At 38.5% G+C, this 12,564-nt stretch overlaps 3 protein-coding genes across 4 annotated transcripts; 1 reads left to right on the forward strand and 2 right to left on the reverse strand.

Annotated features, from left to right (window-relative positions):
* The first annotated feature begins 683 nt into the window (after positions 1-683).
* On the forward strand, positions 684-3,536 carry LOC122398823 (A disintegrin and metalloproteinase with thrombospondin motifs adt-2-like). The gene is made up of 4 exons (XM_043399045.1): positions 684-876; positions 995-1,207; positions 1,287-2,056; positions 2,174-3,536. The coding sequence occupies exons 1-4, from the start codon at positions 760-762 to the stop codon at positions 3,360-3,362; spliced, it is 2,289 nt and encodes a 762-aa protein (XP_043254980.1). The 5' UTR covers positions 684-759; the 3' UTR covers positions 3,363-3,536.
* A 1,855-nt stretch (positions 3,537-5,391) lies between these two features.
* LOC122399007 (dnaJ protein homolog 1) lies at positions 5,392-8,991 on the reverse strand. 2 transcript variants are annotated; one of them, XM_043399302.1, is made up of 3 exons: positions 8,827-8,991; positions 8,569-8,769; positions 5,392-7,390 (listed from the first exon to the last, which is right to left on the reverse strand). In XM_043399302.1, exon 3 carries the CDS (start codon positions 7,377-7,379, stop codon positions 6,318-6,320), a length of 1,062 nt encoding a protein of 353 aa, XP_043255237.1. In that variant the 5' UTR covers positions 7,380-7,390; positions 8,569-8,769; positions 8,827-8,991; the 3' UTR covers positions 5,392-6,317. The 2 variants fall into 2 exon arrangements, with proteins under 2 accessions (XP_043255237.1, XP_043255238.1); XM_043399303.1 differs by lacking the exon at positions 8,569-8,769 and having other exon boundaries at positions 8,827-8,990.
* A 922-nt stretch (positions 8,992-9,913) lies between these two features.
* LOC122399005 (cysteine-rich protein 2-binding protein) lies at positions 9,914-12,216 on the reverse strand. The gene is made up of 4 exons (XM_043399300.1): positions 11,754-12,216; positions 11,522-11,670; positions 11,217-11,444; positions 9,914-11,148 (listed from the first exon to the last, which is right to left on the reverse strand). The coding sequence occupies exons 1-4, from the start codon at positions 12,155-12,157 to the stop codon at positions 10,190-10,192; spliced, it is 1,740 nt and encodes a 579-aa protein (XP_043255235.1). The 5' UTR covers positions 12,158-12,216; the 3' UTR covers positions 9,914-10,189.
* Between the last annotated feature and the right edge of the window lie 348 nt (positions 12,217-12,564).

Here is a 12,564-nt window from a genome sequence, read left to right on the forward strand (position 1 = left end):
TCGAGAATACCAATTTGTTGATGGAGGCTTCGTTAAAAAGTTATTAACAATTAAATTCAAAAATTTCAAATCGTTCTGGAAAAATTATTTTCGGTTGCGGGGAACAATTACAATAATTTTTGGTGAATACACATATCTCCAAAATCCTATCCAATTTCGAGAAAAAAATTCGAGAAGGTGTGAAATTTTTCGACGGAAAAAAAAAATTTCAAATCTTTCTGGAAAAATTATTTTCGGTTGCGGGGGTCAATTACAATCATTTTTGGTCAATAGACATGCCCCCGAAATCCTGCGCATTTTCAAGAAAAAAATTCAATACGGGCGGAACTTTAAACGTTAATAACTTTTTAACAAAGCCTCCATCAACAAATTGGTGTTCTTGATTTTCGTCTTATTTTGACCTCTAGAATCCCCCATTAAAATTTTTCCCTGGGTTGGCCGAACACCCTGTATAGTTAAAAAATATCGTCTATAGTAGCTAATGTATGTGTACGTAATCAACAAAAATTTATATCTTTCTGTGAACTGCATTTCCTCTATACACATTATACATTGAACGTAAAATATTGTTAATTCATAGAAACCTTGGTGTCAACGACATTTGTAATACAGGTGCCAGCATGCACCGTATATTGTGTACGTTTTTGCAAAAGATAAACGACATACGGGTTATGCAATGCGTATGCACCGACACGCATATATAAGAAACAAGTTTGTCATTCCTTTGAGCACTTGAACTTGAAATTCAAAGCGCGAAATATGGCCTTCATGTTTGAAATTATATTATTAGTTTTACTGCGCGCGGTATACGGACAAGACGCACAGAACACCGAAATCGTTTTGTTGCCGTTGTGGAATACAGAAGACAGTACAGAGGTAGACGTATATTGCAGTCCATTAATAAAACATTAATATTGTAATCGTTAGATTGAACATACAAGGGTATTCGTGCTTTATTGCTTTATTTCAATACTTATATCAAACAAATTTACAGGTACCTCTAAGTTTTAAGGCTTTCGATCGATTTGTCGAGTTAACGTTACATAGGAACGACAAAATCACAGCGCCTCGGTTTCAAGTTTGGAAGCACATCGATGGAGACTACGTGGAGGAATTACCGGGACTCAACGAACCCGCGCCTTGTCATTATCTTCACAGGAATGACTTCAGTTCAGCGGCCATAAGTCTCTGCAAAGAAGGTGGCATGGTCAGTATCTTGATCCAACAGTAAATAAGATCGTTACAAAGAAAGATGTCTCGTAAAACGATACTCTTACTCGTCGCAGCATGGCCTCGTCTTCTTGGACAACGTCACGTTAGAAATTACGCCGCTTCAAGACCAGGAGATCTCGTTTTTTAACGATCATCGTGTCAGACAACGTTCGGAATCCTTTGGGGAGCCACATATTGTCAAGAGAGCACACGCTCCTTCCATATCTTGGGGTAACGAACCTAGCTGGTACAAACACAATGAAATAAACACGGACCTGAATGGAGAGCTATTCAAAGAGCCAAGACCGAAGAAATCGAGCGATGCTCTGACATTGGAGTTGGCAGTTTTCTTCGACGAGCCTGGCTACAATCTCTTCTCGCCTTTCTTCGACAGAAACGACGAACAAATACGCGACATGCTGCTAGCTTATATAAACGGCGTGCAAGCGATTTATCATCATCCAACGTTAGGGGTTATAATTGACATTTCTCTCGTGAGACTGGAGATTATGGTGAAGCAACCACGGGATCTACCACATTTTGATGGAGACAGGAGCAGCTTGTTGAACTCGTTCTGTAATTATGCCAAGAAACAAAATCCTCCGAGCGAGTATTATCCCAATCACTGGGATATGGGTTTGTACATTTCCGGTTTGGATTTCTACGTTATGGAGGCTGGACGAAAAAACAATGCCACTATGGGGCTTGCAACGGTAGGCGGGATCTGCATCGATCAATATTCTTGCGTTATTGCTGAATTGGGTGTTACAAATCAGTTTAAAAAACCATACCCGTCGGCGGGTTTTACATCCGTCTACATAGCCGCTCATGAAATTGGTCATAAGTAAGTGAATAAGTACCGTGTGTATATTTTCTGTCGATATCAATTTCATGTAATTTCTGTACAAACTACCGCGTTGAAATGAAATTCACAAATGTGTTTGTTTTTTTTCTTGAAAAGCTTAGGAATGCATCACGATTCGACGGGCAATCCGTGCCCCAAGGATGGTTATATAATGTCACCCAGCAGAGGTACGAACGATGAGACAGTTTGGTCAGAATGTAGTCGCGACGTAGCGCAAACGCTTTCTTACAAGAAGCCGTGTCTCACGAACAGGCCATATTCTCAAACGAGTAACCGGCTCGATCATACACGGTTTTTCAATCTACCGGGTAGAGAATGGACCGCGAAGAAACAGTGCGAAGTACTCCTGCGTGATAAGGATGCTACAGTCGTGACCTTATACAGAGCTTGCGAGTCGTTGCAGTGCAAGACACCGCATAGGAGCGGTTATTACTTTGCTGGACCAGCGTTAGATGGAACCTTATGCGCCCCAGGGAAGGAGTGCCGCGGCGGTGAGTGTAAGAACGCTTTACAGATTTCTTCGGGAACAAACGGGCCCCTTGTTCGACCGGGAGGCTGGAGCGATTGGAAATTAGGACCCTGTAGCAGTGCATGTCTCCTAAAATCCACCGGTGCACAGGTCAGACGACGATTTTGCGATAGTCCGATTCCCAAAAATACGGACACCGGTTGTCGAGGATTGCATTACGACGTGGTGCTCTGCAAAGACGACAGGCTTTGCAAAAAGAAACGTAAGAGCATCGACGAATTTGCGACGTTGAGATGCACCGAGTTCAGCGAAAGATTGCCAGAATTGGACGTCAATGGTGGCGGGCTCCAGGCGCCACACGAGCCCGAAAGACTGTGGATGGCTTGCGCTATATTCTGTCGTCGAAAAGACATAGCGTCTTATTACACACCGCGTGTGGAATTAAACGACCTTGGCCTTGACCCATACTTTCCAGATGGGACATGGTGTCACACCGAGGAGGGACAAAATTATTTTTGTCAGCAGCATCATTGTCTGCCGGAGAACTTTCGTTCGGAGAAAACGCTACTGAAAAACCATCAGCACGACGATATCGAATTCGGGCCCCAGAACGCCCATCCCAATGGACTCGGTTTCGACGATCAGGTGATTAAATATCACAGTTTGGGGCTGGACGGTTTGCCGCTCTTGACATCTCTGTCGCACGCTATTGGATTTCCAACGGACGAGGATGAGTGGATCGATAAAGATTACATAGAGTTAACGAAGCCACCGCAGGAGATCGTCTTCGATGCACAATATCAATTGAGAAAGTAACGTCGATGATATGTACCAATTTTAGCGCGAATTTCTTTTCTAATTTCCATGCAAAATATTCGCTCGTTTCCTTTATGTACTCCCTACTGCACGAAATCGTTTGGCCTCGTTAGAAACTCTCCTATCGCGTGACGTTCAACCTTTTTCGATCATGAACCAGAGATGCCAGACGAAGCCCCGGGTGCACCGATGACGCCTCATTCCACTTTCTCACACTATGCCAGATCACGCGTACGTGAGCTCGTAGAGTTTCGGAGAGTCGACAAAGGCAAACTGACACATGCCCTTTTCTTCGATTCTCCGAAGCTGCCCGAAGTAATTTCGGACTGTCTCGTGGGAGTCGAGAGAGGATGGATCACATTTGCCTTTTCGCTCTTGAACAACTGACATGCGACTTCACGTCAACGGCATACGATTTGGAATCTCGACTGCCGAGGCATTTTTACTTTCTGACCTATGTAGGCTTTTTGCTCGAAAATTTCGCTGATTTCCCGATTCTGTTTTAAAATTTTTTTTTTCTGTAACCGTCACTCTCGTACCTGCTGGCAAAATCGAGAATTCATTTTTTTCGTCGAAAAATTTTTCCTCGAAAATTTCGCCGATTCCCCCAATTTTGATTTAAATTTTTTTTTCTGTAACCGTCACCCTCGTACCTGCTGGCAAAATCGAGAATGGCTGGCGGTTTTTTAGTTTCATTTTAGACTTTGTTATCAGGAGGACATGATATGGGAAGAGGTGGCACGTATCTTATAACTATGGGAATTATTTCGAGAGGAAAAGAAAGGTAAAAGTTATGAGAACACATAGAATTCTTTGAAATTATATCATTTATTGCCATAGATTTACATTATACAAAGCCTTAATACATATAAATATATTATATTATATTATATCTTGTCAGAAGTTGTTAGCAACGGTCAGCAGTGGTCAGCTGACGTCGGGGGATGCTTGCAGAGGCCAGCAGAGGCTGCCAGTAGCCACGATTATGCATATGTACGCTGATACATAGGAATAATAACTAAAATTTCGTTTTTTTCAGTAGTAAAAATATGATCAAGGGGTCTTAAAACACGTATTTCCGTAAAAGAAATTTCACAAAATTTGTTTTTCCTTATTGTACTTTGCTTATGTGAGCCTACATAGGTCAGAAAGTAAAAATGCCTGGGCAATCGAGATTCTAAATCGTATGCCATTGACGTGAGGTCGCATTTCAGTTGTTCAAGAGCGAGAAGGCAAATATGAGCCTTCCTCTCTCGACTCCCACGAGACAGTCCGAAATTACTCCGGGTAGCTTCGGAGAATCGAAAAAGAGGGCATGTGTCAGTTTGCGTTTGTCGACTCTCCGAAACTCTACGAGCTCACGTACGCGTGATCTGTTATAGTGTGAGAAAGTGGAATGAGGTGTCCCCGGTGCAACCAGGGCTCTGTTTGGCATCTCTATCAGGAACAAAGAGCACAAGCCGAGAATTGATGAGATCATAATATAAAACCGTATCTGTTGTTTGAAATTAAAAAGAAAACTTCGACAGTATTCGCTTTTATTGTTCATATGCCCGTACGAGTTCCAATTTATTTTAGATTCAATTATAATTTTACAAATGGTTGCAACGTATATAATTATTTACACGTGTTTCTATTAAACAATTTTTGGAATTGAAATCGATGTTACGGAGTCGATACATACATATGATTTTTGTAATTTTCACCTATTTCTGTTTGCTCCGAGTTATTATGTAATCTCTTATTCGCTTTGTACGGTACAATATAGATCTAGATGTCGTAATTCCAGTGAGTTGTATGGATACAAGACGTATAAAAATGGAGAGTACATAATTTTATATAAATATGCGCCCATGTATTTGCACTGAAATTCTACTGTTTCGCCATGCAGTAGTGTGTGAAAGTATCTCGGGAGATAGGATGATGACGTCACCTACTTCGGTGTCTATTTTAGGAGTGTCCCGATGTTATATCCAGCGTAGGAGCGAATCGAGAGACAAAAGGATCAAATAAAAATACAGATCATATGACTTAATTGTATCGATATTATTTTAACGTACAAATAATTAACCAACCGTTAAAATTAAGAAGACGCGTGACATAAGAAAACAATCAGCTCGATATTACAAATAATTACTTGTTTATACGCACGTCTGCGTCCATGTAACAAACTGTGCCACTATCCATTGTAAATATGAACAATAATGAGATTTATGAGCTCTTTTTGAATGCTTAAATACTATTCCTCTAAATTTGTTACTGCGCATATTTATTTACGTTATTAAACAATTGAGTGACGATATATGGATGAAAAAAGAAATAATGTGTAATGATTTGAACACAATGACGGTGGCTCAATTTGTCATATTTCAGCAGAAATTATCACTCGTACAAATCGGACATACGTATCGCATTTACACTATCAACGTAATACTTATATACCACGTATACGTTCACAGGCATAAACTCGTTTACTCAAGATGCATACAGAATACATACTCTGAATGTACATAATAAACAAATTAATTAAACCGTGATCACGGAGTTGTACGGTAACAGACTCTTACTGTTAAATCGCATAACTTAATGTAATATATTTAATCTTAATCAGTATTTAGGATCATTTTTCCCGCATGTAGAGGCAAAGTAGATTTCCATTGTACTACAAAAGCAACTTTTCTTTCCTTTATTTTTCGTTTTATATTCCAACGAAAACAAGCCTTGCCAAAATTCAAATCAAAAAATTGATTTTTACATCTTACTAATGTGTAAATCACATTTTCCCTAACTATGAGATAAAATTATTTTCTTTGCCTCGACAATTATTATTCACAGCTCTCTAACCACATATTATGTACTAGAACGTACACGAGTGTTTACTCTCGTCAATTGGGACGATTAGAGAACTGTCGTTGTGATGACAATTATCCATATACTTTCCTTTCAATTTCATGTTCAATTTGGCAGAGTATCATACAATATGTCCTTAGCACTTTGCGATAATGATTCGGGAAATTTGATGTCGAATGAAACTAGAAGGTCGCCTTTTCTTGATGGTTCTTTTGGGAATGGTAGGCCATGCCCTTGAATCCTCTTGACCAAATTAGGTTTAACAATCTCCCTTGTCAGATTTAAAGTGATTTTTTCGCCAGTAAGCGTAGGAACTTCAATGACAGTACCACAAAGAGCTTGTTTTAAACTCATCTTGCAAGGGTATCTTATATCGCTGCCTTCTCTTCTAAATAGAGGATGTGGCTTGTCTCTGATGATAAAAACAATATCTGCTGGAACTTTTCCACGGCCCTGGTCACCTTCTCTTTGGAAAGTGATCTTGGTACCAGCCTTCCATCCTGGTTTTACATTGATTGTAAGAACTTTGTCTTCTTTCCTTGTAGTGCCATCAGGTTGTACAACCCTCCTAGAGATTTTCATTTTCTTTGTACAACCACGTAGAATCTCCTCCAAAGTGATACATAAATCATGTTCTATAGCAGGATCTTGAGCACGATCTTTGCCACCTCCTTTGGTCGAGGTAGGTCCCACGAAATTGAATGAATGCGATCTGAAGGCACCACCTTGAGAACTTTGATGCTGGGGCCCTACTCCCAAACCAAGTGGATCATCTATGTCCATTTCATCATCATGGAAACAGAATACCCTGTTTCCTATAGGGTTACCAAACTCGAAGAAGTTTTGGAAGGGACTAGCAGAACCAAAGAATTGAGCAAACGTTGCTTTTGGATCGCCGTGGAAGCTGTATGTTGGGCCACCTCCATGTCTTGTAGATCCAGCTTCGCCTTTCAGGCCTTCTTCTCCATATTTATCATAAACATCTCTCTTCTTAGCATCGGAAAGTACTTCGTAAGCCTCTGCTATTTCTTTAAACTTTTCTTCTGCATCTGCACTTCTGTTCTTATCAGGATGATATTTTAAAGCGAGCTTTCTGTATGCTTTCTTGATCTCATCGTCTGTGGCAGTTTTGGTTATGCCTAATATCTTATAATAATCTTTCCCCATTGGTGATTAATCTACAACAGAACAAACAAAATATAAAATCAATACAATACTTTTTGTATAAATTTACATATCTAAATGAAAACAAATAACAAAGTATAGGAAAGATTTTCAATGGTCCAAGTATATTTTGTTATTTCTAAATATTTCAAGTACATGGAATTTACATTATTGTATAAAAATTATTTTCAGTTTTCCTTATGATTGTTAAATTACGTTTGATTAATCTCTTTTTATAGTATCCCTTCAAATTATCATGTTGGTTCAATGATGTGCACTTATTTCAATCTACATAAATTGTTTCCTATTAAACCGCGGCCAGTTCTGTCAGATATACATATAAGGCGCTTCGCTGCCGTATTTTTTTCCCAGAAAATCACTAGCCATAAAATTCATCGATTTTATTCGAAACTATTCGGTACATATCGCGATCGTGTCGCTATTACGTGTCCTAACCGGAATGTTATTACATCATTACAGGAACATTTTTCGAGGATCTATGTAGTGTTCTACATCGACGGTTTGGGAAACATCGTTTAACGCAACGTGGCCATAGAAGTATAGCTCTTTCAGAAGTTTCAAGTACGACTTCGACGTCACGGCATAAAGAACCTTTTTTCATTTTGCACGGACTACCTTTACACGATCACGCGGAAATATCTTTTTATCTACGCACATGACTCGAAATCACAGGATATTTAATCGTCGGTACTGTTTTACATTCTACGAAGTGCACGATTGTCGTGCAGTACAATTAGCACAGAAACGAAGTTTACCAACTCTTAATACAGGAAATTTCCAAAAGAGATCGTTTCAACAAATCTAATCTGTTACAGAAATCTATTCGAGCGATACGGAAACTTTGCCATGAAGCGATTACTCGTAACGTTGTTATTAGACGACGTACGCCTTTTGCAAAAATAATTACTTGCGGGACGACGTGATTCTATGCACTCGGGAAGATTTGGGAATCGCCGTTTTCGAATGCCAACGTTAACGGGTAATTTTCGGGAATAAATTAAACTCGTTAAAGGCAACGGAATACGTGACGATAATCGAGGTACAGGTGGAGTAATGGCACGGGGGATACCGAACGCGATAATGCCAACGATCTGCCATTTTTTTTTTTCGCATATTCTTGAGAAAAGAGGCATGGATATCTCTCTAACGCACACCTACGTATGAATCTCACCGATATCTATTTCTGGCAATGATGAGTGTCCGTTCCTACAGGCGTACAACGATATCGAGCAGCGTAAAAATAAATTCAACCGTGTCCACGATGGCTGTGCTGATCTCCACCTTGAAAATTTCTCTCTCGTAAAATAACGCGACGAATGTACGAGAACAACTCCTCACAACGAGCCGCCCATTTTTTCCCCCCTGTGAACATCTGACAGAATCCGAGTTCGTGTAGAGCTATAGTACACAATTTTCATTCGATACTTACTGCTGTATTTTCAGCGATACCTTGACAATTAAAAAAATCCAATTGGCACTGAATTCACTAAGCTCTTTCGAGATATTATGAAAAATCAACGATATGTTCGCTTCTGACAGATAGGTCGAAACAACATTTAACACTTCTCGTCACGTACTAAAGTGTCGCACAAGCTGCGCAGTCCATATATACAAACTTTCCTTCTAGTGGCTTCCGGAACTTTCGAGAATGGGTCGACGGCAGTTCCGTAGCGCTTATTCGATGACGTCAGGAGGCCAACTCTTGATTATAGATCGAAAACATAACCGGCAATCATGCGCGCGTTATACGAAACGCAACATCGATACACCATAAAGGAATATTACGTTAAAATTATACTTATGGGACAGATTAATATTTTGATATTAAAGAATGATAATTTTGAATAAACATTGCTGGAACGTAGAAGAAAGGAACAGAAGTATTGTTTTTGTTACAACCTGAACATAGCCGAATGTTGTATTGATATATACTGGGTGAACATATATTGTAGGCATTAAGAATTCTGCGCATGCATATATGTGTACACTGTGACTGAGCAATTTGAAGATGCTGAAAAGCGTGAAGTAATTAAATGTTGAGATATAAAATATATTTTGCGGGCTAATGATTACATCTTATCATTACTAAAGGAGAAGTTGCGTATTTTCAATACCTTCTTTCACATCGATAAACGGTACTTCTTCTCTTTTCTTTTTTATCTTGGCAATTGTAATGAAATTAATTTCGTAGAAACGTATTATTATAGAAAGGTGATGAAAGTTAATTCCATTTCTAATTAATATCACATATATTTCACGTGTACGTAATAAACAATAGTACTCGAAGTTGATTCGAGTTCATCTGCTCAATCGTAAAAATAATGCGTGCCTGCACTCCCGTGAATTCGGAGGCATATATTTGTCGTAGAAGTCTTGAACGAATTCCTCTACTTTAAAACCGAACTTCTGGTACAAAATTAATGCGGGATTGGTGGCCGAAACGTGCAACGTAACGTCTTTGCCCATGCACGTTTGAATTAGGTGATAAAGCATAAATGTTCCTATGCCAGATTTACGCCACTCGGGGCGAGTTAAAAAGAATGATATGTACGCTTCGTTGTAACCGACGTCAGGAACTAAAATTGCAAATCCTACGACTAATTTTTTGTACAGAACGACACAGCTGAAATCGGGATACTGTAAACATTCTGTTACTGAAAGAAACACAACGTCATTATTTTTTTTTCTAAATGCAAACTTATACGTGCTATTTACGTTCGTGTACATTAATTAAGACGCAAAAATAACTGACGAATATAATGCAGAATAGAATTGTTACGTAATTGCCATGTTTACTTACAATCAATGCCAGGCCAGAAAAATTGGCTACATAGACTGTTAATCGCGGGAATGTGTTGTGGCCTGATATAGGAATAATCGATTGGTGCTATTGGCGGTGATATCCATTTTGGATTTAATTTATTGGCTTTGATGAGAAGTTCATCCATTACTCTTAACCACAATGGACGGCATGAAGTATCTCTTCTTATAAACGGCTTCAAAAGTCTATTTGTATACGGGCTATGTACGGACGTAGGTTCATTATATCCCTGCAATCTTTGTTCAAACGAACTTAAATCGTCGCCAAAAAATCTGTCCAACACCCTCCCAAATTCTTTCAAGGGCCTATCGGGTATTTCTGTTTTAAATCCAAAATGATCAATATCCAGTACAGGTAAACCGTATTCTCGTTTCAGTTTTCGTACAGTTAATTTTCGATAAAATCGTCTAATTTCCGGAGGAGCTGAATTCAAAGCGGATTTGTTAACTTGTTGCAATAAATATGCTTCCTCCTGATGCGTCATACGTGGAACCTTCTCTTCTGTAAAACAGAATTTTTGAAGATTGTAGTACAAGCATAAATTGTGTAATAAACGCGTAAAACAAATATATTTACCAACAATGTTATTTCTTTGCCAGGGCCATGGACGCCGTTTCGTCACATTAAATAAAGAACTAGGCGGTTGTTCCTGAACAGAACTTAGACTATCGCTACTGTCTTCTTCGTATTGGTCTTCTTCGTCGTCATCGTCTTCTTCTTCATCTTCTTCTTCCTTTATCTGATCTGAATTAATATTAGTAATAGCTTCGGATGCAGCATCTGTATTGGATGTCCAATCAGATGTAAAGTCATCGAGTAACTGAGAAAAATGGAAGTTGTTAGTTTGATACTGACAATCCCTTATTAAATCAGATAAGGATGGAGTGTCACTTTGCTCATTAAGAATTGTATCATCCTCGATTTCCATATCTAAAATTAAAGAATACCTTTTTAATTTGCCAACTTCCTACATTTCTATTCATTGTTCATGTACATACTACTTAATTCATCCTCCTCAAGTAAGAAATCTAACAACGTTTTATTAGGTTGTACATAGGCTTGTGAATATGCAGAACACCCTTGACTTTTTATCAATTCATTCCCACAGATGCTATCATCTCCGACTGAAATACTTGATTCCGACGGAGTCGGACTATGGTGCAATCTGCTAGTCGATTTCACTTGGTTACCGACTTGTTTTTTACGGTCCAATATCATCTTTTCGTCTGAAGGCAAAAGATGCGATCGGAATTACATCTTTTATAAGGATCGTATAAAAAAGTTTTATAAATATTATTATTACTTTTAGCGATAAGGACCTCGGGTGGATCGTTATCTATCAATCTCCACCAACCAGACTCTCCTAATTCTGCTGTTCCTGATTTAAAAAAAATTCCGCTATAATGAGAAAGGGTTCCAGATATAGTTCCGATCCAGTTCTTTTTCTTTTTACTGAAAACAAAGAGAAGTAATGTTAATGATAATTATATATAATTCTTGACGAACTTATTTTATCAACATGTATAGTAACTTACACAGATTTTTTAAACAAGCAATCCCAATTTCGATCGACAAAAGTGCTAATATCAGATTTCCAATGAAAGTATCCTCTTTTACTGATACCGCTTGATTTCTCGCGTAAATTATACAGAGTCAATACAATTACATTAAGCCAAGGCATTCTGTTACGGGCCACTGTTTCTTTGCCGAAAGGACTGCAATGATGGCAGTTCAATTCGAAGAATACATCTCCCACAAAAGATACCGGGACGCTTCCACGTTTTAAGCATTCTATATGAATTTTTCTTGAACATCCGTTACAGCGTAAGGCTGGTTTATTGTAGGGATCACTGGGACAATTACAACTCTTACAAATATCTGTTTCAGAAAAATCTACAGGTTCAACTTTCATATCTTCTCTGTCAACTGTATCTGACATTGTTCATTTATATAATAAATTACAAAATTATATATTGCTACAATATTCAAATGTGGTTTTCAAATTCAGGTTAGATAGTGTAAATAAAAGATTCCGTTTCATGCATGTTCCTATTTAAACGTCATTAATTATTCAAAAACAATGTATAGTAAAACTACAAAATTACATTGTTAAAAGTTTCCATCTGAGCATTATGTATGTTTTAGAGAAGACTTTATGTATATATATGTTTCTCGTTTATATTGTCTTTTGTTGCTATTTAAGTCAATGTTACAAGATGGCAGACCGGCACCCGGAAGAAACTTGCCATGAAAGTTCATAAGGTGTAAGATCACATGTATACCTCGTTTGTGGTGGTATAAATATAAAGAGAAGTTGGGGCAAACACTAAAATGATTAAATGTAAT

Source organism: Colletes gigas, unplaced genomic scaffold, assembly GCF_013123115.1.
Source record: "Colletes gigas isolate AHSC1104 unplaced genomic scaffold, ASM1312311v1 Colletes_gigas_Sc00012, whole genome shotgun sequence".
Lineage (NCBI taxonomy): Eukaryota > Metazoa > Arthropoda > Insecta > Hymenoptera > Colletidae > Colletes > Colletes gigas.

Bases quoted from the DNA above. Each gene is read 5' to 3' on its own strand.
- LOC122398823 (XM_043399045.1), top strand. From the start codon at position 760: ATGGCCTTCATGTTTGAAATTATATTATTAGTTTTACTGCGCGCGGTA. The intron at 877-994 runs GTAGACGTATAT...ACAAATTTACAG, and splicing joins ATACAGAAGACAGTACAGAG to GTACCTCTAAGTTTTAAGGC. The intron at 2,057-2,173 runs GTAAGTGAATAA...TTTCTTGAAAAG, and splicing joins GCTCATGAAATTGGTCATAA to CTTAGGAATGCATCACGATT.
- LOC122399007 (XM_043399302.1), bottom strand. From the start codon at position 7,379: ATGGGGAAAGATTATTATAAGATATTAGGCATAACCAAAACTGCCACA.
- LOC122399005 (XM_043399300.1), bottom strand. From the start codon at position 12,157: ATGTCAGATACAGTTGACAGAGAAGATATGAAAGTTGAACCTGTAGAT. The intron at 11,445-11,521 runs GTAATAATAATA...TTTTGCCTTCAG, and splicing joins CGAGGTCCTTATCGCTAAAA to ACGAAAAGATGATATTGGAC. The intron at 11,149-11,216 runs GTATGTACATGA...CTTTAATTTTAG, and splicing joins TGAGGAGGATGAATTAAGTA to ATATGGAAATCGAGGATGAT.